Source organism: Columba livia, chromosome 3 (assembly GCF_036013475.1).
Source record: "Columba livia isolate bColLiv1 breed racing homer chromosome 3, bColLiv1.pat.W.v2, whole genome shotgun sequence".
NCBI classification, from domain to species: Eukaryota; Metazoa; Chordata; class Aves; order Columbiformes; family Columbidae; genus Columba; species Columba livia.
The window spans coordinates 115,585,660-115,611,032 of NC_088604.1; the positions used below are offsets into that span (position 1 = coordinate 115,585,660).

The 25,373-nt window shown below is 38.7% G+C and overlaps 1 protein-coding gene across 5 annotated transcripts in view; it reads left to right on the forward strand.

Moving 5' to 3' along the window:
* Positions 1-738: 738 nt before the first annotated feature.
* Positions 739-25,373, forward strand: part of TASP1 (taspase 1) — an 80,431-nt gene continuing 55,796 nt past the window's right edge. For 2 of the 5 annotated variants that reach the window (XR_010471916.1, XM_065059909.1), the window contains exons 1-7: positions 739-857; positions 4,834-5,051; positions 6,782-6,849; positions 8,393-8,461; positions 16,843-16,963; positions 18,324-18,408; positions 24,487-24,566. Coding sequence is in view for 4 of the 5 variants with exons in the window: in XM_065059909.1 (XP_064915981.1) it covers positions 4,907-5,051; positions 6,782-6,849; positions 8,393-8,461; positions 16,843-16,963; positions 18,324-18,408; positions 24,487-24,566 (568 nt within the window). In the remaining variant the exon portion in view is untranslated. Of the gene's footprint in view, positions 858-956; positions 1,436-4,833; positions 5,052-6,781; positions 6,850-8,392; positions 8,462-16,842; positions 16,964-18,323; positions 18,409-24,486; positions 24,567-25,373 lie in introns of those variants that run through there. The other 3 variants (XM_065059906.1, XM_065059907.1, XM_005510695.3) reach the window with 3 other exon arrangements.

Genomic DNA, 25,373 nt, shown 5'->3' on the forward strand with positions numbered 1-25,373 from the left:
GCAAACGATTTTGCTTGCTATGGTGTTAAGTGACTCACCGAGTTTAATAGCAAACGCGTATCCCTTGTGCACAGCTTTAAGTGGATTCTGCAAAATGAACAACTGTGTCTTGGTCATATAAAAACTTTACAGTTTCAACTTGAAAAAGCTGATCTTTGCGAATGAAAATTAGAGGCATCAGCTAGGATAAATGTACTCTATGAGAAATCTAAGTCCGTAAAAGCAGCTGGTCTTGTTTCAGTGTCACATGAAGAAGTAAAGCACTTCAGGAACCACGGACAACGTGAACTGGGATACATGAAGCGGCACACACGTATGCAGCTGGTTGCCATTTGTTTTGTTCGGAGCAGAGCTGTTCCAGCCTCTGATCATTTCGGTGGCTCCTCTGTCCCCTCTCCAACAGGTCCCTGTCTGTCCTGTGCTGAGGAACCCGAGCTCAGGACGCGAGGTGGGTCTGACCAGCGCACAGAGCGCAATCCCCCCCTCCACCTGCTGCACACGCAGCTTCTGATGCAGCCCAAGGCACGATTTGCTTTCCGGTTCGCAAACGCGCACCGCCAGCCGCTCTGTGGCTTCGTGACCGCCCGGCTCAGTGGCCACCCCGACAGGCGACAAGCGGCGCCGGGACCCCGCTCGGTCCGCCCGGCCTGACGGGGGCGCGGGGACGCTCTATCCTCCCACTACCGCCATTGGCACAGCATTCGCCTTCCGAACCGCCAATCGGCGTGACGCCACTTCCGGTCGCCTGACTGGTCTCGCCCAATGGGAGGGAGGCGGTGGGCGGGACGCCTCATCTTCACCGAGGCAACGGGCGGGCGGGCTGTTCCGGGTGTGCGCGGAGCTGGCGGCGGCGGAGGGTGAGTGCTGCGCGCCTGGTTCCGCCCTGCCCCGCCTCAGCCCGCCGCTCCCCGCCTCTCCCCGGCCCGGCCTCCCCCACCTCCCCGCGCTCGCCTATCTTCCCACTCCGCCCGGGGCTCCGGGGGCGGCCATGGGGCGTAACGGCCGCGCCGCGAGGCGGCCGCGCGGGCTCCCGCGCTCCGCCGGTGGGGGCTCTCCTGGGTGACGTCACCCCCTCCGCTGCGGCCCCGCCCCCGGGCGTTGCCATGGCGACGGCGGGGCCCGGCGGGAGTTCCCTGAGGGGGTGACGGGCTGAGGGGCGCCGGGCGGCGGCTTCTTCCCGCCCTGCGGCCGCCCCCGCGTTTCCCGCCCGTGCGCTGGTTCCTGCCGGAGAGGGGCCGCCCGGCCCTGGTCCGGTCTCGCCGAGCGCTTGTTTGTGTTGTTGGATTTTTTTCCCCAAAAAACACAAAAGTTTGTTTTCTACTTTCGGTTCGCGGCTGCCGATGGCTCGTTTCCTCGTCAGCTTCTTGGAGAGCTGTGTCCAGTTCTGGGCTCCCGATTTAGGAAGCGTGAGGAGGAGTTACTGGAGGGAGTCCAGGTGAGACCCACACAGAGGGTGAGGAGTCTGAAGCATCTTTGTGCTGAGGAGAGACTGAGAGAGCTGGGGCTGTTCAGCCTGGAGAAGAGAAGCTGAGAGGGGATCTCATCAATGTTTATAAATATCTCAAGGGTGGGTGTCAAGAGGATGGACCAGACTCTTTTCAGTGGTGCCTAATGACAGGATGAGGGGCAATGGGCACAGACTGAAGCACAGGAGGTCCCATCTGAATATGAGGAGAAACTTCTTTACTTTGAGGTGCTGGAGCCCTGGAACAGGCTGCCCAGAGACATTGTGGAGTCTCCTTCTCTGGAGACATTCAAACCCACCTGGACACGTTCCTGTGTGATCTGCTCTGGTGAACCTGCTTTGGCAGGTGGGTTGGACTGGACGATCTCCAGAGATCCCTTCCAAACCCAACTGATTCTCAGTTGCTCTTGTTCCCTCTCAGTTGTCGGAAGATTCCCTTGCAAGGACTGGGCTGCTCACTCAACTCAGGGGGTTGAGCGCTTTCCTCACCCTGTTGCTCTTCATCCTCCAGCCCTTGGCCTCATACTGTAACACCCCAAAGCTCTTAAAAAGAAACTTTTCCATATTGCCAGTATCGCGGTAGAGATGTCGATATGTGCGTCTCTTCCTTTGTCCCTCTGCCACGTTTGGGATTGCTCTGTAGGGCTGTGTTCTGTGCAGGGTGTGTTAGGCAGAGCTTTGAGTCTGCAGGGAGCGGTGAGGGTCACCTCATGGCTGCTAAAATAGCCATAGTGTCCATGGCAAGTGCGTGGAAAGTCTGAGTAACACCTTCTACACTGGGTGTGACACTCAAATTATTTACCTTTTTCTGTGTGCGTGTGTAGGATTTCAAAATTACTTTTTCATTGCAATAAGTGCTTTTGGGCTACTTTGGTAAAATTGTGGTTCATATTCTGCAGAGTCAAACTAGAATATATTCCTCCCCCATTGCTGTAGCTGTACAGATGTAGAACACTGACCTGTGTAACAAGGAGGGATGTGATCAGAAGTGATGAATGTGTGACAGGCAGTGAAGAAAACAGATAAATACTAGAAGAAGCTGAAAAGGGGAAGGTTTGGTCCACTGGGAGCTTAGAAAGTGGAAGCAGCAGGTTTGTGAATGAAACTTGAAAGGATTTGTAGAATAGTTTGAGATGGAGGGGGTTTGACAGAATAGAGTTGATGTGCAAGAAGTGTTATAAACTGAAGAAATGTATTGAGATAGATTGACTATACATTGTCTAGTAAAAGTAGATGCATCCTCAAACCCAAGTGCATGTAAAGGCCTAATTAAAGTCTTCAGTCTGGAGTTATGCTATTTCTGAGGCTCAAAGTGGCATCTGTATTGTCACTTTGAAAAACAACTACCGTCATTATGACTTTCCCTACCACCTCACTATTTTTCCATTTTGCAAGAATATGTGTTCCTTACTTGTTCCTCTAGCATTTTACTTGAGTCCTTGTTGTGCCTCTGTTGCTATGACATTCCGTGTGGTGTAAGTAGGAAAGCAGATTTTGTAGAAACAGACTGTGTTTCTTCTTACGACCTGTACTGATAGCTGCTGGAGCTTTTAGTTATTATTATTATTTTTATTATTAGCAAAAAGAAAGTAAATGCAGTGATTAGGACTTTAATTGTCGCTCTGAAGTTTATACAGGAGACCATTATAATTTGATATAGTCCATAAATGCTTTTTCTCTCTGTAGTCTGTGCTTCGCAGTGGTCTTTCATTTTGTACAAATATTTATAATTCTACCAAAAATTCATATTTAATTTTAAAATAGAAATTTCTAAACATACGAAGATACCTCTTGATGTTCGCAGAAAATAAATGGGCAGAAATAAACAACTTCCTAGAAAGCTGGGCTAATTTTAATTGTTGAAAAGATGGTTGTGGTAAACCAGCAAGTTTGTCTGTTCTGTGCCAGTGCTGAATCTTGCTCAATGTCGTTTGCATGGTTTTGGTTGTTTAAACGGAATGCTATTTAATTACTGGAGTGAGCCATATAGCATTTGCAAAATCTGTGGTCTAAACTCTATGTATTAAACATCCCATTTTTTTCATTTCTCTTCACTTATTAGTATTCTTACGTCACAAGTCGTCCCTTTGAAGTTGGTAGGAGTGATATCTATCATATTGGAATATCCTAATATGTTATAGAGGTGCTCTCCATTTGTGCATTAAAGCTTGTTCGCTTCCTGAATTAATTCAGTATATGGAACATCCCTGTTTTTAATTTTATCTGCTGAACTGGAGAAATGGTATTGTGTCAGGATTGTTGTGTGTTAGGCTGTGGATAAGAGGAGCAGTAAATACAGTGAATTTGTTTTCTGGTTCCTGAAATGCATTATTCTATACTTTAACCTGAGAGCTTTTTTGTTTTGTATACTAGAATATACTGTCATTTTTTTCATGAGCTTTCTGTAAACGTTAAGTGTTAAGATCAAAACCAAATGGGTTACTAAATTATTTGAAATCAACTAAAGCATGTTGTGGTTCACTAATAATCATGTTAGCTGTTCTTATGCTTATCCAGGGAAACTTTCACTGTTTTAGGCTTCTTTGGCATTTTTTTAGAAATACTTTGCCATTAAAAAAAAATATTTCCCCTTGCAAATTAATGGAGAATAATAAGGGTAAGGAATGAAAGTGTTGAAGAATATGAGTTCATTATAGGATCTTAAACATCTATTTCCTGCAAAAGAATGTTAAAGGTACAGGATTTTTAAGTGTTACTCATATGCTACAAGTCTCTGGAGCACATGTTTGTAACTTATTATATGACTATGTAATTTGTGTTAATGCACGGATTCTACATCCCTACATAAAATGTAGACACAAAATCACGCAGGCAGATGCCAGCATGTGGTTTGAGGACAGGAGATTTGGCTGCGCAACCATGGATACGTTTGGCTTTTGCCGGTGCTGCTGCGGTGCTGCTTAGGCCTTTCCATACAAGCAGAGAATGACTTTTTTTAAGAAATAAAGGTTGTGGCTGTGGAGCATCATCACATTAAAAACCAGTTAAGTGTGATGGGTGGGGAGATAAGTTGTACTGTTGAATAAAAGGAGACCGTGGAAAGCAGCTTTTTCTCCATTATAGGCAGACCTTAGATTAACAGTTCCCTACAATGTCTGGAAAGATGATTAGGTTCAACTGAAGTTGTAATGAAAAGGCTTCTTTCGACTTAGAACATGGACTTGGATTATTCCAAGCCTTATTAATACTGTTAGGTAGGGAAGAGGCAGTACCTGAAAGCCCATCTTTCAAGAGGCGTAATCTCCTTGTTTCAAACCTCTCTTCCAAATGTTCTTTCTGAAGTTGATTTGTATGAACTTTGTCTCTTGGAAATCAGCGTCTAACATATGCATGTGTTTTGTTTTTAGGATGATTCCTCTGCAGAGTCTATTTTTGAATGGAAGGATGCTCTTTCCCAGTAGAAGATGGTGATCCTAATGTATGATCATGGAAAAGGGAATAAGTTCAGTAGAAGTGTTACCTTCCAAATCGTCTCAGGTTACAGCTGTAAAAGTGGTGGTCAAAGAGTCCACAACAAAGCAAACCCAAAGAGGGAAACGAGTGGGATTTGTGCTTGTCCATGCAGGTAAGATGCAGATGTGTAACAACTGGAATGGAAATAATCCATATACAAATTAAATATCAACTAAAATGTTGTCTTGGCCTTAGAATTCTAGTATGTTAATGAAGTGACATTAACTTAGGATGTAAATCTGGGAGTGTTTGATTGGAAGTTGCATTGGATCGGAGGACCTTGGAAGCTATTAATAAAAATGCAGGTTTTGAGTATTCTGAATGGTACTTTTTTTCTCCTTGACAAAGAAAACCGCAAACAAAATCCCATAGTGTATATGGTTGTAAAATGTCAAATTCTGCAGTTATCTGCTAAGCTTGGGAAATTTACACAGTGTGAGAGATCTTTCAGTCTATTTTCTTACCCAACGGAAAGATCAAGCATTACCGTCCGTTATTGTGTTTGGTTTGTCCATAAGAACAGTCTCGTTAAGACTTTGTGAAACCTCCTTAGGCAGTTTGTTGCAGAACTTGACATATTTTTTTTTACCCTTTTAAAGTTTTCCTCCGATTCTAATTCCCATTTTCTTCATATTTAAGTGAATTACCTGTTATTCTTTCCACATGTAATGAAGAGGTCATCCACGCAGATTTGATAAAAAAATGATGTCCTACGTGTGTCTTGTTCATAAATTCTCAAATGCTGTTAGTCTTGAAAACATTAGTGATGCTTATATCTGGCTGTATATTTGGTTTTAACATACGTGTGATGACATGAGGTGAAATTGAGCAAAGTAGCCTGGTGACACCTAAAGTATTTGAAAAACCACACGCTACTTGGTTTAGAAAAACACAGAATCCTTAAGGCAAAGAAAAATTCCTCAAAGAACTTTTTCTGTGCTGAAATTTGAAGACCCTGGTATTCTATTTTAAGAGCAAATAGAATTTTTCAGTATGTGTTTACTGTGTTACTTTGTTGAAAATCAATTTGTCTTTCACTAGTAGTGTTAAAACTTATTAGAGTTTCTCAACGCTAACATTTGTAAAGGTGAGGAAAGGGAAGTGGAGATAAATACGAGCATATTTTTCAGTTTCAAAAACCAGGAAAACCTAAGAAGGTGGAGTATGAATATCAGCATGTTAGTCTTGTCTGTTATTTTTCTGATGCTGTATTTAGTCTAATAGAGGGCACTGATAAATCTTTACAGTATGGAAGCAGGGGGCAGTAGCAGTAAAGCAGAGCAAAAGGGTTAGATGCAACAGGATAGACAGAAAGACTGAAAATGGGAAAAATATTAAAACCTTGTTATGTTCTTGATTTGAAGGAACTCTCCTGGTTCGAAAGCAGCAATAATGGGGTCTAAAATGTAGCATAAACATGAGAAGATGAACAGAATGGTAGTTGCCAACTTGCAAACCAGCAGTAGAAGAAAAATCGGAGTTTGACTTAAAACCAAAGGTTTTGCCCAGTGATGGACAATAAGTACAAAAAGCTCTGCTGGAAATCCTCCAGTAATGGGGAAAACGGCGATCTTTTGGAAAGTGTCTGTAGTAAGAGATTGTATGATGCTGAGATCTATACCTGCACGCTTCTGCATGCATGCTCTGTATCCTGTGTTTTACTGAGCGTATTTGAATCAACGTTGGAATGCATAAAATTGTCAATCATTGATACAAAAAGGAACTACCAATGTAATCCAAAATAAGGAAGGCTGGTTCTGGCTGTATCTTAATTCTTTATGCGAACTACAGGCTGTAGTTTGATAGGTAGTTTAATCTCTTTTCCTTTTGCCTTCATTGTAGGTGCAGGTTATCATTCAGAATCCAAAGCTAAAGAATACAAACATGTGTGCAAAAGAGCCTGTCAGAAGGTACGTCTTACCAGCTCTACGGTCTTGTGGTGTTACAGAAGAAATACATTTGGTAGCGCTGTTCCTTCAGTATGAACGGGCATGTTTGGGTTTATTTAGGCCGTATGCATTTCTAGAGGAAAAATGAAGCAGCAAAAGTTAAAATACAGAGTCAGGAGAGTGCGTTGCCATGAGGTGCAGCAACATTCTCATCAGTGGTGGCAAATAGCAGATACCAACGGAACGGTGGGGGAACAGAAGAAGGTCACACTGGTACCTACATGGAATATTTCTACAGCTTCCTGCACTGTTCCCAAGGCTCTGGGATTTCTGGAGCTAAATACGGTACCTGGGGTTTTCTTTCAACTATGTCCACTCTTTTTGGAATTTATTTAAACTCTAGCATCCAGGTTGCTCTGTGAACACAGGGATTTTTAGAATTCTGTTCTCCTTGATAGCTCTTAACTTCTTAATTGGAGAGGAGGTAGAAACAGGAAAATCAAAACCCTCTTCCCAAAGCTGGAAGGGGAGAAATGGCAAGATTTTAATTTCCATTGAAATTATTAGGTTTTTTTAATCTTCTCCAAGAACTCTAGTTTTGGAGCTGGCAAGTCCTGTCTATTAAGTGTGGAATGAGAAGCTTGAAGACCTGTCTCCGAAATTTTTAATGCGTTTTCCTTTCTTCAGCTGGGGAACTTCGCAGGCTTTTTAGAAGAGTCTCAGAGTTGGCCTCTGATAATTATATCACTTCATCTCACAGTTCTGTTGCTCAATCTTAATACCGATCTAATTTTGTAATGAGAAGCTTCAAAAATCATCCAAACATAACACTAGTTCATTGAAGTTGTGCAGTAGTTACGCATGTGTGAAAAAAAAAGAAGGCTGTTGTTGAATGTAAAGTCTTCATTTGAGATTCTGTTTGGTTCATTAAGCTAGGTAGCCAACATAAATAACTTGTATGAAGAACAAACAGCTGCAGATTTGTCTTGCAACTGCAGATGCAGCCATAGTTGTTTTTTTGGGGTTCCCTGAGAGACTTGACTGTAAATTCATGACCAGTGTGGATCTAAAATAACATTAGGCTCTAGAAGTTCATTTTTTTTTTTAATGGATATATAGTTTGACTATAACATTGTCTTATTTGATGTGGTTTTGTGTGTTACCTTTTAGATAAGCTTACTTCATGGTTTTTGTTCAATTTCATACTAATTGCTGTATGTGGCACTAGAGGTTTTTGTTGAATCTTGGAAGGAATATTAGAAACTTCTTGATTGAAACATTGTTTGAGGACACCAGGTATAAGAATGTATTTTCCTATAAATTTGATGATGCAGTAATGTGCTACGAAGCGCAGCGTCGCAATGTCAAAGTAGTGAAATCACGCCTTCAGATCTGCCCTTACGTGGTGCATACTGACTGTTTCCAGTGCTTCTTGGTTTTATGTCCTCCTACATTTTAAACTGATTTGGCAAAGATTTTGTTTTGTATAGGGTTAGGAAAATGCAGGGCTTAGTCATAGAAGATCAGAATTTACTAATCATCAGCAAAAAACTCTGTTTTGCAGGCAATTGAAAAGCTACAGGCTGGTGCTCTTGCAACAGATGCAGTGACTGCAGCACTTATAGAATTAGAGGTACGAATTTCTGACTAGTAGTAAATATGTCTCTCTAGTACATTGCCAGATTTTTCTGTAGGAAGGTATTAATTCAAATGATAAAATCTGCTGGGATTTCTGTTTTTGTATCTTATATTTAGCTATCTGTACAGACATGGAAGCTCATCCACTGTATTTTGAAGTAAATGTATTTAAAGAGTTTCTAAAAATGCAATCTGAATAAAAGTTGTTGGTGCAATTTGATTGTCATCTTAGGCATGTGTTATCAGATAGTCTTTAACTTTCAAGAATAAATACAGTGATTCAAGACTTAACAAACACTTTGTAGGGAACAGCTACAGGTAGACTGCACTGGCCCTGTTTCTTACACGGGGGGGGAAAAAAATCATGCGACTGGTCACATCTGTTAGGTAGAAAATCTAGGCTAAGTCTTCATTCCTTTTGTCTGCATTAATATCTCACACTAAGTTATGTTTCATTTGTTGAAATTATGATCCGAATAATTGAGATGTAGTTTGTCTTCTCTTCAGTAGTTCTACTGATACTCTCATGTAGTATTTACATTGAGGTAACTATCTCTGAGTATCTCTGAGCTTTCTTGGGTTGTGTTACTCATACTCTTTTCACTTCTTCAGGTTAAATCTACAAAAGTGATTACATAAATTTAAGGGTGCTTGTCTCTCCATCGAAATAAAGGACTATGTGAAAATGAAGTAGGAATTTTAAGTTCTCGTTTGTCCCACAATGTACTTCTGCTATGGGCTTAAATTAATGTGGTTCTCAAAGGCTTTTTTCCTGACATTTTTTACTTTGTTTCTGTATGATCTCCCTGATGGGATAAGAGACTAGAAGCAGGCTGTACAGAGAAATGTGACTTCAGTGTAAGATAACGCCTTTTTCTGATTTTCACGACAACTGTGCGGGGAACAATAGGACAAGTAAGGCCTTTATTTCAAAATGGTACTTGTTAATTAAGATAGAAAGTCTTGCTAATTATAAAGAGATAAGCAGCGGTTTGTGAGGCTTTTGGAAAAGTGTCTTCTTGGAGTGGTGAAGTTTTTACAGCATCTGATTTTAGTGAAGTGTCCCTACGAAATAATGTCGGAGAGAGTAAAGCTAAAATTTCTGGGATATAGATGAGACAGTTTGGTTATTGTCCAAGGTCCATTAATCCCTCATGGCAATAATGATTGAAATGGGTATTACTCTTCTCCTGTAAGGAGTAATTGCTTCTTCCTCTCCAGCTTTATTAATAAAGAAGGAAGCCAAGGTAAGTGTTGTGCTGTAAAAATAATTAGCTGCCTTTGGAATTTGTGGTGGTGTTCTGAGAGGGTTAGCAGTGGATTTGCTGACACATATGTTGGGAAGGTGTTAATTTGCATACTTGATAAGGTTAGCAGGCTTTGTAAGTAAGGCAGGCTTTGAACGGTACTTTTGGTCTCCACTGAAGTGTTCAAATATGCTTTCATGTGTTATCTTACCTTTTGTTTTCACCTGCCAATACTCTAATGTGTATATCTCTAATGGAATTATTTAGAATGCACTTCCATAAACTAACTGAGGCTGCTATTGCTCCACAAGATTGTTTTGTGTGTCAGTTGGCTCTTCAGTGGAAAGAAAGAAATCTACCTTATGTTGTGATTTTTATCATGTTCCTGGTCTACACAGAAAAAAACATATTTTGAGAAGCTTAACAGCTATTATATGTAACTCTTTGCAGCTGTGCCTGGGGTAAAGATTTTATTTGTTTTTCTTATCTCCAAGAGACTTATTTAGTAGATTTAAATACTCTGAAGTGACATCTGTGTAAGAAGCTACAGCTTTAAGATGAAAATAAAAACCTTTTTATGAAATTACTCCCATCACCAACCTTTTTCTCCTCATCTCTCGTGCTACTATTCTGGTCGGGCCTGCCATAATTTGACTTTCTGGTTTTATCATTTCCTTTGGTAGTATTTTCATGTGCACTGTTGCACAAAACCTATTTTTTTTCCCTTTTTCTCCTTTTTAAGATCAAATATTATTTTGTTCAGGTTATACTGCTGTCATTAATGTAATTATTTGCTTTCATTTATTCATTAAGTGATTTATTTAACCTCTGAATTGCGGGTTGTTCTTTCTGTTACTGGGATAAAGGTGTAGGCTTTGGGGTTTGTGCTTCTTTTGAGTTAAAGGATGTTGCTATGGAGTTACATTGAGGAAAAATCAAAGGTATGCTCAAAACAGAAAATTGTGTGGTTTCTAGTGGCAGGTTTTTTGGATCTTGAATTAGAAATTCCAATGTGTTAGACTGTCATCTTTCAAAATATTGAAAGGTTTATGTCTACTATTATCTCATTCTGAATACCACCTTCAGACATCGCTTGCCATTTCTAGAGCTTTTGTTTTAATTATGATATTTTTTTCCTATTGCTCTATGGAAAACAGAAACTGCATGTGGCAAGTCAACAAAGCAAACAGAATAGTTTTTCTCATCAATTACAAAATTTTACAGTTAAAAATGTAGGTTTGTATGTTGACTGTTTCTGTAATGAGTTCTCACTACCCTTTTGTTTGTGCAGGAAGAAATAGTGACTTTTCGTAAAGTACTTTGGCATTTTGAGTTGGCAAATACAAAAATCTCTATGCAAACAGTGTTTGTTTACATGTGTCACTGTAATACAGATGAAGACACAGAACAACAAAAGTTTGTATAACATGTGTTAACAGATTCCATTGTGCAGTACTGTTTGTAACTACTTGATATTTTGGCTGATGTAGAACACGTTGCTGTGAGTTTATCAGAAATATTTAATCACTTTCACAGTTCTCTAGGACTTTTGATGCTGCGTTCCAGAAATCTCTAGTCTTTGCAAGGCATAAATATCTTTTCATGGAAATGTCACAAAAGATGATTTTTTTTCCTCAGTTCCACTCAATTACACAACTCTTATTACACAGAATTTCAGCTAATCCAAGAGGCATCACTTCAAAGAGTTGTTGAGGCGCAAGACTTGCTCTTGATCTTTTATGAGCAAGCTGACAGTTTGCTTGTGGTATGCTGTCTGTTTTCTGTTTTATTTTTGCAGGCTCCAAGGGAAGAAAGAACAGCCTTTATTTGTGGGACTATATGAATCTCAAGTTAAATAGTATTCTGTGATCAAGATAATATTCAGCTAATAGTTAACTAGAGAAAAGGTAGATTTCCTTGGCAAAGTAACAAGAGCAGCTGACCCAGAATACTGTTAAAATAACCATGTTGGCCTTCGTAAGCATCAGCTGAATTTGATAAGGTGATTAAAGGCAGTTATGTTTTCCAGTTTGTGAACTCTTGTCATTGCAGAGGAACAAATGAATACGTTATTTCTTTCAGCTTTTGGTAATAAAATGGGTGTAGACAAGGTGCCTCATAACTCTCATCATTTACACTGGATGCTTCCACAAAGACATGATTGCAGTCATGTTTCTTTTTGCACTCTTGCTATCAGCCACCATATGAAGTCTGAACTTCTCTTGAAACATAATGTGATTTGGGCAGCTTTTCTAGGGGGAGGAGGAGATCCCCCTCCACAAGCTCCCTTAAAACTTGCAGTTTTCAACAGAAACACATTGCATTTTTAGCTGGATATGAGGATAACGTGCAATCTCAAGCTTTCCTTTGACTATGGAGCATTTCAGAAGCTCTGCTGTTCAGGTACTGGAGACAAAAATGTAAGTTTGTTGTAAAGAATGATGAAGATTTCGAACTTTTTTGAAGTTTAGTGTATTAATACTGTATAGTTCACTTGTGTTTTTTAATCTGATTTGAGTAGAATGTTCTTTAGGAACATCATGTAAATTGGAAATTAATATGATGGGGAAGCGCGTGTCACATTTTGGGGTTTGATCTCCTTGCTCCTGAAACTGCGGAATTTACTCTTTTATTGTTGTGGATCAATGCAAAGGATATTTTGAACCTGTTGAAATACTCAGGCAGTGGGTTTGAGTGGCTGTCAGCAAAATTTTGCAGTGGAAGAACTTGTTTCTTCTTGAATTGTTTTTTATTTGTTTGTTTGCTTATTTTGTACTAATGAAGATTTTTCAATATACAATCTGAGTCCCAGGGACTTCTCTTTAAAGAAGAGAGCACAGCACCAGCAGTCTCTTTGTATTAAGGCGGTCACCATAGATGAACTTTTAATGGGTAATGAACTGGAAGTTGTTAATGCTAATTAAAAGCAATACTCTGATGTTTTGCAGCAGAGTGGCCAACAGTAATCTGTGGCAGAAGTGTTCTTTAAAAAAATTTTAGCGGGTTTAATTGAAAGGGATGTGACTCATTCTTGTAGACTACTAGTTCTTGTCACTAAATTCCCTCAGAAAAATAAATTTTAAAATTACAGTGTGTAAAAAGAAATGCCTTTAGACTTTGAATGCCTTTTAAAAGTTGCAGGTAAACCGTAGCCAAAACTGTATCAAAGATGGATGGAAAGTTCTTTAATGCATATTGAAAATAGAGCAGTTTAACTATTTGCCTAGATGTAATTCAGCACTATTAGTGTTACAGTGTTGAGTAACTTCTTCAAGCATTCCAACTTTGACCACAGCTAGAGACTTGAGCGTGCCTGTGTTTCCTGCCAGAGCATTTATAAATACATCCTGAAGTAAAAAGGGTTCTAAAAATAAAAAATATACCCTCGATAGCTTGAGAGTTTTTACAAGATGAGTTGACTTGGGCAAATGAAACTTTTGTTTCATGTCTTAAAGCTTTGAATTACCTCCTTTGCGATAGGTTTATGTTGTAAGTTAGAGATACTTCAATAGTGGAGTAATTGCCAGGTATTCTAATATTTTTCACATAATTGAAAGCTTATCTTTTGTGAAAATGCTTTGAATAGCCATTTGTGTGTCTTTTCCCTCTTTTCTATGGTAGTAGGGCTCGCTGTTCATGCAAAGATCATGCTTGGTTTGCTTTCTTGTCTTTTTTCAGTTTCCTTTGAAATACGAAGGCTGATTTCTGCTTGGGTTTTTATTTAGAAGTATATTCCTGAAGACACCTTCTGTATTACAAGTGGTTTCCCCCTTTCCCTTTCCCTTTCCCTTTCCCTTTCCCTTTCCCTTTCCCTTTCCCTTTCCCTTTCCCTTTCCCTTTCCCTTTCCCTTTCCCTTTCCCTTTCCCTTTCCCTTTCCCTTTCCCTTTCCCTTTCCCTTTCCCTTTCCCTTTCCCTTTCCCTTTCCCTTTCCCTTTCCCTTTCCCTTTCCCTTTCCCTTTCCCTTTCCCTTTCCCTTTCCCTTTCCCTTTCCCTTTCCCTTTCCCCCTCTTCTTGCATACATGCTTTGACTGGGTTCTTCCCCATCCTACGGCAGTCATATAAGATAGTGCTTGCAGTACTGCATTTTTCTGTCCGAGTGTGTGAAGAGACTGTTTCAGTTAACTCAGTTTATTTTCTTTCCCCTTTTGAAAGCATGTACACTTCTGGTTTCATAATGTTTCTTCATTCCTTGAACGTTTTGAATTTTCATTCAAAAATACACCTTAGTTTTCATAAGTTGTATTCCTCCATTTGTATATCACTCTTGAAATCTTTTGTCAGACTTTGCAGAAATTCATGTTTTCAAAGAGAGATGTATCTGTGTGGTATATTCCATGTCCTTGCCTATTCATAGAGGTGGGTGTGAATTTCTGTTTCCATTTTTCATGAAGGCTTTTCCCTGCCTCATTTCTAAGGCTTATTATCTCATCTTGGAGACACTCGGGTAGGTATCATAAATTCAGTGTGTTCACACCCAGTTCCTCCATTGTCTAAAGCTGTTACCACATCACCTTTCAGATCTGTGAAGACAGAGTTAGACCATCTTGCTCTTGGCAATTCTGAGACCATCTTCTTAGTTGAGTTCAGACTGTAAAGGTCCACAGAAATTTTGAACAGGTACTTGGAATTTGGTCTTTATTTCTTTTTACTGAGGGAGTAACTCATATTGTGACTGATTGTAGTGGTAAGATTCCTTCTGTGTTCTAGAAAGAGGTACACCACCAAAGAGGCTTCTACAGTTTTGTTGGTGTAGAGTTTTATTTGTCCAATATTCTGTACTATGGTGAGAAATATTCTGTATGGAGAGACACGTGGCATTTCCTTGGTCTTGAGATCAGAGTAGTTTATCTTGGTGCATCCCTGATGTTGTGCCAGTGAAGGTGATATGCCAAAGCATCAAGCACATCTAGATTTTTAGAAATAAACTGAACTACTGCCCCTCTGTATTCTGTATTTTTTGCCTACCCTCTTTTGATTATTATGTTTATCTGACGATAGAGAGCTTTGTGTCTTGGCTGCAGGATTCTGGACCGTGTTACTAGAACTTCTGTTCTGATGGGCCCTTCTTACTCCCTTGATTTGTCCATGACATCTGGTCTTAAGATAACAGCTGTCTTTGCTTTGTGGCTGTGACAAATCTGTAGAGCACAAAGTTTTTCCTCTTTGCTGATCCTTTAGAGTATAGTGCACTGAGCGAATGTTTTTGGAATAGAATGTCAGAAATTTGTCTTTGCTTCCAGGTCTATGTGCTCTGATGACCCAAGGAACTTGGACAGTGCTAGGAGTAAGAATTGTTCATCCTAATGCATTCCTGGTTTTACTTTGTCCTCCAAGTACCTTTCACCATTCATGTTTAGTTTTCTTCCATCCCTTCTATCATCCTTTTGTTCTAAACTTCACTGATGTAATTTTCTTTATAGTTGTAGAGCCTGGGGAGCAATGAAATCAGTTAAGCCAATGGCTGCTCTGTAGTCTTCTGCCATCATCTTGGTAGCCTTTTAAAAATCATATTCCACCCCCTTTTCCCCCCACTCCCTTTTAGGGAAAGTCATTCCCTGTGCACTAAACTGCAAATATTTCATTATCCTAAGATCTTTTTGAGTTTCCTTAAGTGCTGTGAGGCATAGCTGTCGAACACCACAATGAAGTACACAGTGAATCTTAAGATCTGTTGTGGTGTGTGATAAAATAGGATAAAATCTCTTGCTACTTCTTGGATGCGGAAGCAAAAAGCAGATAGTAAAGATGAGTAGTATAAAATGAACACAGATAGTATAGTGTTTCAAGATTATATATTAATCATGCATTATGTATTCATGATTCTTCAGGAAGATAGCGTTTTGGTGACTCAAACATTAAGAACACTTTAAATACATCCGTAAATTAGACTGAAAATCTTGGAAAACAGGTTTTAAATTTACTTACTAGTTGCTTATTTGGAAGTTGACAAAAGCTCATCGACAAATTTTCCATTTCTGTGTTCTCTCTTTCTTTTGTTTCCTTGTGTTCATTACAAATTAGTATGTACAAAAAAGAACCGGTTCATTTAACATTGAAGACAGAACCTTGAGCTGTTTCCAGTAGATTTGTTTACTAATTCAGCTTATATTACATACACTGTGATAGTATGACCATCTAGTTTCATTGGCATGTTCACACTTGGTCTAGACAACCATCTTCTTTGTCACATCAGGTTGTAATAAAAACAGATAAACTCTGAAATCCAGCAGCATCCCTCTGAAATGTTGCTGTTTGGCTGTTCTGGGCTGTTCTCTTTCTTTGCCCTGTGCTCTGTTTTGTGCTCACATCTAGAAAGAGGGAATTATATTGAACTGCCAGTGAGAGTCCTCAACTGCCCTACTTAAAAACTTGGTGTTTTTCAAGTCATGGGGATGCTCTGATGGAATTGGGGTGGGTGGTTTTGATTCTAGCATGTAAAGCTTCTTGTTTGTGAGCCTTGACTTTGCAAAAAGCTACAGAAGGTGATTATAGAAGAGGAGTTAGTTGTAAATTAGTTTATTAAATGTGCTATACTTTCTATGAAATACGCCTTGGTTAAACTTACAGATCACAGTAACGACTGTCCTTACACTAACGATCAAATAGATATTTTACAAAGCGAATTATTACTAATGCTGATTCTTAGTTTCTGTGTGCAGAGCTGAATCATAGGCTTAGGATGTTGAGGGGACAGTTTGCTGCTGTATCATACTTAAGAGTTTCTAAGGTAGACTGTGGTCTATGCAGTGGTTGTTAGGTGTGACTTAAACTGACGGGTAAGGGCCCACATGAAGTGTGAATTTTGGGGGAGGGAGGAAGAGATTTTCACTTGCGTCATAAAGCTTTTGCTTGCATATAAATGATCATCTTAAATTATTGGGTGATTGGTTTTTATATTAGCCCATTATTACGCTGGAGATATGTCACACCCTATAGAGGGTGTAAGGTATCTATTATAGTAGTTTGAGATGCCCTGTTCCAATTACTGTTGGTTTTGTTACGGAAGATTAAATTATTAGAGCAAGAAAGTGTGTTGTACCAAGATCAGTGTCATCAGATCAGTTATACAAAAGTTTTGATCTCGTCTATTATGGATGTGGCCTTATAGTGTTTTGTTCTTGTTTTTAGGATTCTCCTTTTACAAATGCAGGATTGGGGTCTAACTTAAACCTTCTGGGTGAGATAGAATGTGATGCCAGTATAATGGATGGAAAGTCATTAAATTTTGGAGCAGTTGGAGCACTGAGTGGTACGTTAACTATGTATTGTAAAGCTAACTACTGGTTTAAGTGCAAAGATAATTTTGTCCTCTTTTGTTACTTTTTCAGAGTGACGGGCACATTGTAAATATTGCCTCATATAAATAAATTCTGCCTCCTATAAAATAAAAAAGGGAGGCATTCCTGCTCCCTGAAGCACTGTTTTGTGTTAATCTGTTTTACATAAGTGTGTGGTCTTGGTTCGCTGGTAATCCTTTGATGCAGAACAAACGGATGATACTATAGAGTATTCACAATGGGAGTGAGTTTGCTGAGATGGATTTGTGTTATAGAATAGCAGCTTTATAATGAAATGCAACTATTAAAAAAAAAGGTACAAGCATTTCAATTAAGCTTTGTATTTGTTTTTGTTCTCTGTCTCCTCGAAGAACCTACTGGTATATCAGTCATAAGGCCAAATGATATTTTGGTATCATAGCTAAATTGATCAAATTAGGATTCTAAGGGAACGAAGTTTCTTTTCATAGAATCATCGAATCCATGATTTGATGATTCTATGATTCTCTCACATAAGCAGTTACATTTGGATTTATTTTGTGTGATACTGTTACAAGGCTAAATACCTTTGCATATGGGATATATTTAATCTGAGAACTAATGTGCTTTTTTTTTTTTTTTGATCTAGTTTTAGCTTTCAGTACAAAACAAATATAGAGTCCCAAATAGGGATTGTTGAGGTTTTGTCATAAGTACATTGAACAGCCTTGACTGTTACTATTGAACAGCTTTTCTGACAACACTTCAGGCTTTGTTCTTTATCCTAGAATAGTTCTAAACCATGGTAATAACTTCCTCATGTAGATATAAATCTAAAATAAATAGTAAAATTAAGTGTTTCAAGGCTTGTTTGTTACGAAATGTGTGCTTCCAAGCATGGGGAAGGAGGAAATGAGAGACTGAGTCTGAATCCTGTAATCCCTGTTCTGGCCAGATAGATCCAAATGAAAGCTCTTTCCATCCTGAAAAATTAATGTTCATGAAACATCTCTGGCCTGTAGAATACCACAGATTTAATTTGAGATTTCTGTGGTAGGAGATCACTCCTGATATTTCAATATGATTAAAAAAATCCAGCCAACCAAACAAAAAACCAGAGGGTGGGAAGTGTTCATTAGGAGGCCTTGTCACCACTGCTAGGACATGTGAAGGAAAAACTGATGAAGTTTTTATTAAATTGAAATATAACACCACAAGGTGTCTCTTAATGAATTGGCAAAGGTTTAGGAATTAAAGGAAGCTGACTCCCATTGCCAAAATGAATGCTACAATGCTACGTGGAAAAATATTTTAATGTTTTGTTCCCATTTTCTTGCTAATTTTTCTTTTCAGGAATCAAGAATCCGGTTTCAGTTGCAAATAGATTGTTGTGTGAAGGGCAGAAGGGAAAACTCTCTGCTGGCAGAATTCCACCTTGGTAAATGCTTTGTTCTGCTTGACTTTACTTGGGTCTTTCACCTCTACTGCATGCAATATTTGAAGGTTATATCTTAGCCCAAGAAGGCTGGTGCTGTTTTACATGCCTGTGATAATGTGCCTTTAAAAAGAAGATAAGCTTTGTTCTGTCATCTTGAAGCATCTTGTGCACTTGGTGAAGTTGTGGGCCGAATGAAGTATTTTGTGAATAGATGGCAACATCATTTTGTGATAATTTGTCTGTGTGATTATTGCCAGACTGAATTCTTACTTTTTTTTTACTGTATCATTTTGAAAAATCTCTGAATACATCAAGATTAAAATGAAATTCTAGTGCCTTTGCCTCTGTCTACCTTTAAAAAAAGCAGCGGTTTTAAACAAGTAGATACAAAAATCATTCTATACTGCCTGTCTTTATGGCTTTATTTTGTAGCTATAGTGTGGAAACATGCAATGTTTAGTTACTTCCTGTTTTCTTAGCCAAAATGAGAAGTTATTTTAAAGATTAATTTCATAGTATTTACAACAATAATGGAAACATGCACTCCTTGACTGAGATAGGTATAATACTTAGATGGAAGAGGTAACCATTGAACGCATAACAACTTTAGCTATTCTTGCATCGTTTTGAAAGGAATCCAAGAAATGTGTCAAAATGAATTGCTCTTAAAACCATCTTATTTTCATTAGCAGTTTAAATTGACAAACAGGGAACTTGAATAATCCCTTCATATTTTTTGTCTGCTATCCTCAGTTATCAATAAATGTTGCAGAAATTTGCTACCATTTGCTGACTAATGGACTGCAGTATTTGCAGATGTAATAAACTAACACTTATGTTGTTTAAGATATGTATATTTAGATTCACAAATTTTTCTTTCCTTACTTTGTTATTCTGTAAAATTATCCAATAATCTGTATCTGGATGGTATAATATTCCAACTTAAACAGTGAGGAAAAGCACTATTTCAGTGTTGTACCATGCTGCAAAGGAAGGTCATAGATCAAAAAAAGCCACCCTGAAACCAAACCATCAACAAGCAGATATTATATGTAAAACTCTTTAATGAAGAAGGAAAAGAGTAAGCGTAGTTGGTGAGTTGACTTATTTTTCTTTTCTTTTTTTTCACAGGAGTTGTTTGCTAAGGAATAGGTATCTTAATTTCAGCTGTTGTTAGCAGCTCATTTCTTTAGGTGTCAGGAGAAAGGCAGGGTTTAGCTGAATTATATTAAAGAGTATCAAATGAGGTGAGGTTTTTTGATATTCCAGAGCTAGTACTGAAGTCGGCTGCAGGAGCAAGCACTTGTGATTTAGTTTCGTCTGTATCATTACAGTGTTTTCTTGAATTTTGGTACAGAAGAACACTTGGGCATTTTAGCATATTTGCTGTAACTTCATGACCTAGTTTTTCTTGCTATTACTTAACAAATACAAAGGGAACTACATTCTTTTGCCCTCAAAAGGCAAGACTAAATCTTTCAAACGCTGCAAGGTCTTGGCTAACAGATGCTTTTAAAGACAAGGGAGCTCAAATGATGGAGGTGACACGTACAGTTTATTGTGCAAACATTGTGGACCTGAGTTTCTTAATACATATTTTAATTTTGATTTCTCCATTCTGGATTTTGAACATGAATTTTATCACAGCAGATTAGTTACTCTGGGAACAACCTAAACGAGTGGGATATGATGCGTTGTGCGTTAGACTTGCTTTGGTAGATGCTCCTGCCTGTAAGGATATCCCACGTTCGGAATGTTCATTATAGGCGATGAGTATTGACAATTTCATGCCTTGCCTTTCTGGTGGGGTTTGGCATGACACATGGTTGTTTTGGGATTGAAATATATTCCTGCACCAGGTGGGAATATAGATAGTCAAATAACAAGAGAACAGCTGTATTTTTGGCATTCCTACCAAATGTCAGGATTTTTAGTAACTGATCTTTACAAATAAAGATCTGCAAGTTTCATTGTATTTCTCATGGGAAAGCTTATCAGGGAATCTTCCCAATACTGCTTAGCCTAAAAACCTGTCTTGTTAAACAACCTGGTGGAAGAGACCATTTCTATGGCATGATTTGACCTAGCTGAATGTTTTCTGGCCGAAATGTTTGGTACACGACCCCACAAGAAAAAAATCAGGAACTGTGATATTATTAGCAGTGGCATTATGGAGATGCTTGTCTATAAAAGAACATATGGAGGGAGTTTTGCCTCTTTACCCCTGTTCAGCACCCATTTTTATAGTGACAGTTGAAAAGCGATTTGAAGTGGTGCACTTCTCATTTTCAGTAGAAATTCTAAAGAGTGTGAATGAATTTATTCTGAGATAGTAAGTTTATTGGGAAGGAGGGATCGAGTGTCCTAACTGATGTATCCAATTTGCTGTAAGTTCTTCTGTGGAGTGTGTTATTCTGGCTCAGTGTCTTGTCATCTTGTTTAAAATGCAGAATCCCACTATCCAAATTAAAATTTCAAAAGTTTAAAGTAGACAATCTCTGAATGCATGAGTGCATTTGCTGAAGCTTCTAAGATCCTTACATCTTTCTATGATATTTTATTTATCTTGATGTTGTCAGGATTTTCTCTGCCTCTGTATGCAAGAACAGAAAATACTGAACTTGTAGACGTTACATATTATCATATAATATATTCCTGTTCATTGTAGAACTTTTCGAAAGAAATTACTAATGTAATTTCAGAATTATGTATTAGGTGGATCTTTGGAAGTGGTCTTTGGTCACAGAATAATGGATTAGATGGCTTTTAGTAATAAGTTTCAAGTTTTTCTATTTCTCATGCTGAAACCTTTTCCTGCTTAAGGAAAAAGCCTATTTACATTTGTTTACTATTAACTTGAGATACATAAAAATTGCAGGATGATACAAATACACCTGAACGGCTCCTTTCTTACAGCTCCTTAGAACTACTGATACCTAAGTTCATGTCTATATCCCTTTTTCAGTATTAATAGTAACCCATATGGGAAAGAACCCCTTCTTCGGTGTTTTTTACCCCTTTCAGGGATACAGGGATTTGTAGTTGCTTCACAGTTTTACGCTATGATAGGCAGGATACGTACACGGTGTAACTCGTAGGGAGCACATAGTCAAGAATGTGGCTAGAGTGAAGACTTGCACCACCTATATGTATTTCTTCAGAACAATTTCTTCTTTTTAACAGTGATTTTTGAGTCCTTGCTGCATTTTATAATCAATGTTACAGACTGAGTTTGTTCCTATCTTTAATGAACTTAACCTTCTTCTGCCAATTCTGTTTAGCTTGGTGTGGCCCGTCTCCATACAGCTCCTATTCAATGGTCCTGTTTGGAGCAAATAACACCAGGATAACAATGTTGTTGGAGAAAATGCCCTAAAAAGACCATTTTTAGCTACCTTTATTTGCATTTTCTGTTAACATGATCTAGTTTGCCTGGAACTGGAAAGTGCATCCAAGCGTCAACTCTTTGCTGGGAGGACGTTTTCATCTTCTGTGTGTTCTGAGGCTCTGAAAACTACAGAGGACTAATATACTTGCAAGACAGATCTTTTCATCTTGTTTGTGCAGAAGCATTTTTCAGAGTAGGGGAGCACAAACTCATTCATCCTTTTTTTGGTATTTTTAATTAGCCTAAGGGTTTTTGAAGCCTGAGATTTTTGGCTGCTTTCTATAGCCCATTGGCTTTATTCCCCGTTTTCCCTTTCCCCCAGTAAATCGAGCTTGTTGGTAGCTGTTTAGAGGTAGTTTGGGTTTTTTGTCAGCTTAAAATATTGCCCTGTTCATTCTTGCCTGCTGCAGCTATATGTAGAAAACACCATTTTTTACATGGATGACTCTCATGGCAACTCAAGCCCTTCCCTGGTGCCAGGTGGCTGGTCCCCCCCTTGCCACCCTGTCACCTGTGGCTGGTACAGTGGTGTCTGCAGCTGGATGTGGAACTGGGTCACAAAACTTGCCTTTTGGGATGGTGTCAAGACTGTTTAGTCTTGCTTAGATTTTATGTATGTCCTGTAGGAGTCTCTTACCAACTACATCAGTTTATAGGAGATACAGTATAGGTGCTACAGACAACAGTGCAGTGAGATCCTGGTTTCTTTTTTTTGTATACTGTTTATTTTAACTTTTCTGTGGTTATTCTATTGTTTCAAGGCATCTGAACGGAAAAGTTTTAAAAAGTGGATGATCTCCGTGGTACAGGGCCTCAATTAGATGTCAGCAGGAGATGTTCTGCTAATCTAACCATCCTCTGGGACCAGAACTGGGAAATACTGTGTGTCCATCTTATAGGAGGGAGAGGAATTATGGACGGATGTGTGAGCAAAGTACAAGTCATGTTACTTAAGTTTTGAGACATTCTTGGGTGCTTTTTTTTGCGCTCTTCATAAATAATAGTGACTGCTGTGTTTTTAAGCATTAAAAAAGCAATTGTGAGATTGCTTGTAAAATGCAGTGTTTCTAGCTGATCTGTGCTATTCAAGTTATCGTCTATAAAACTCCTAATATTTGAGCTTGATAGTTTTTCCACTTAGCCTTCCTTTCTGTGTAAATTGTTTTATTTGAACAGAAAGTGCTTATTCACTTCCTGAGAAGGTATTGTTGATAGAAAACTTTAATTTTAAAGACCAAAATCTTCTTTTTTTAGTCAATAGACAATACTACTTAATTAGATTTGGCTGTGGTTTGCATTTCTCTCTTGTATTAATGAAGGAGATAGGTCTTTTCTTGAGCACTAGCTTACCTATTAGGAGATGCTTGAGTTCTCATAAAGTAGCCAGTAACTTTCTCCAGTATCTTGCAACATGAACAATATTAATCTGGAGCTACAGTAACAATGGTAAGAAATATGTGTTTAACAATTAAAGTTCTTATAGAAACTCTTTTTTGGAGACTTTTGTAAGAAAAGACTGGACGTACCTCTTGTATGGGTTAAGTCACAGAGAAGGTAGATATACTACCTCAAAATCCTACATACTGAAAGCTGCAGGTGTCAGATATAGCACCATCAAGAAAACTTCCAACACCATTAATGCCAACAAATTTGCTATATCAATAATGTTCTCAGACTGTAGCACTCTGTGGCCCCAGGGACTTCTTTGTAGCTGAAATAACTTCTTTAGCCTCGTATTTGTAATTCTGCTATTTCTGTGAAACTTTTTGAAATAGCTGCAGATCCTCAGGCTTTACTTGTTGTTTCCATTAGGCAATTGTGTTACTCTTATTTCAAAAGGGGGATATGAAGTTACAATTGGAAATAGTTGTCCTTTACTGTGTTGTTGTTGTTGGTACTGTTGTGCAGCAGCTTTCTGAAAATGTGTGATTTCCAACTACCATATTCCCCTTTTCAGGAACTGAGATTAGTTTATTTAAGGGGAAGCAATATAGATAACTGAAGCTTTTTTTCCCCCTAAAAGTTATATGTCTACGTGTATATATATATATATTTTTTTTTTGCTATTATTCATTGTCACAGTAGTGTGTACTGTCTCTATACTGTAAAATCTTCAGACTAGAAGACAATTCAAATTGTTGGGTTGTTCTTTGTCTTTTTTAATGTATTAAAAATTCAGTAGACTTGACTCATTTGGAAATTCTTGATAAAACTCCATGAGACAGACCTTTATCATTCTGAATAAGGCTCATTTTTAACTTGTGTTGTACTTTTCCAAGGACTTCATGATATTCCTGTGGCATTGGCTGACTTCACTGGAAGTGCCTTGCTCGCCATTCTCACCTCATTCATCCCTTGTTGTTGGTCTTCAGGATCTTACTAAGTTGTTATAGAGGCCAGACTCTAGATGGCTTTGCCCTGGTTTAGCTGCAATGAAAAGCTGGTGCTATTCGGTAATTAATTTCAAATTTAATAGCACATTTTTATCTGATACTGAGCTTAATGTCAGAGCTGCATAGACTTTTAATGAAACTACACAAGGTTGCCAAATGTAATTATAGCTGACATTTCTGTGAAATGTAGACAGCTTACAATTTTTAAATGACCAAACCAAATAGAAAAAAATAATTGCAAGAAAAGGGGGATTTGTTATATGGTTTTGTTTAAACTCCCTCTTCTGTGTCTCCTAGCTTTTTAGTTGGTGAAGGAGCTTACAGATGGGCAGTTGATCACGGGATACCAGCATGTCCTCCAGGTATCATGGCTACAAGTGAGTAAACTGGTGGTGTCAGTAGGAAGAACAGGACAGAGTAATTTTAAATGGTGCCTCGTATTTTGAGGCGTGCATCACTTCACTGTTCTTAACTAGCTCATGGTATTATGGTATATAAGCTTGGTTTAAGTTTACTAATTTTCTGTTACGTATCTAAGTAGAAAAAAATATAAACTATTACTTCAGCTGCATTTATAGCGACTCAAATTCAAGTGAGTTTGTGATTCTAGGATTAAATCCCATGAAGGATTTCCTTTACGGAAATGTAGGCTCTTTCACTGCTCAGTCCTGCGGGTCTCCAGTTGCGATCCATCTTGGATGCTAAAAGCACCAGCTAGCCATGGGTCTGAATTCAGCAGGTGCCAGTTTGAATCTCTGATTCTGCAGTTACAGCCATCTCTGAGTGGTTGTGCAGAACTGTCTAAACAGGCAGTTGAATTAATTTGTCTTTTTTTTTTTTAACCTAGATAGGCTTTGCTTCATCTAATGTAGTAGAATAACCTGACCTGGAAAAGGGACTTGGATTATACTGTACAGTAGCCAAGTCTCTTACAAAACCTTTTTTCTTAAAGGAAAGTAAGTGATTATGTTATATTGATACACCATCTGTAAACTAGGCTAAAAATTAGTGCACTTACCCATGGAAAGGAGGATGTCGTTCCCTTTCCTTCTTCAGTCCCCCTCCCTTTTGGAAAGTGCCATTACTGCTAGTCTGGAGTTTGGTCCAGGTGAGAGCCTGCCCTACACTTCTTGTTGAAGTTATGCAGGAAAGAATGGGAGATCATTACCCAACAGATTATAGAA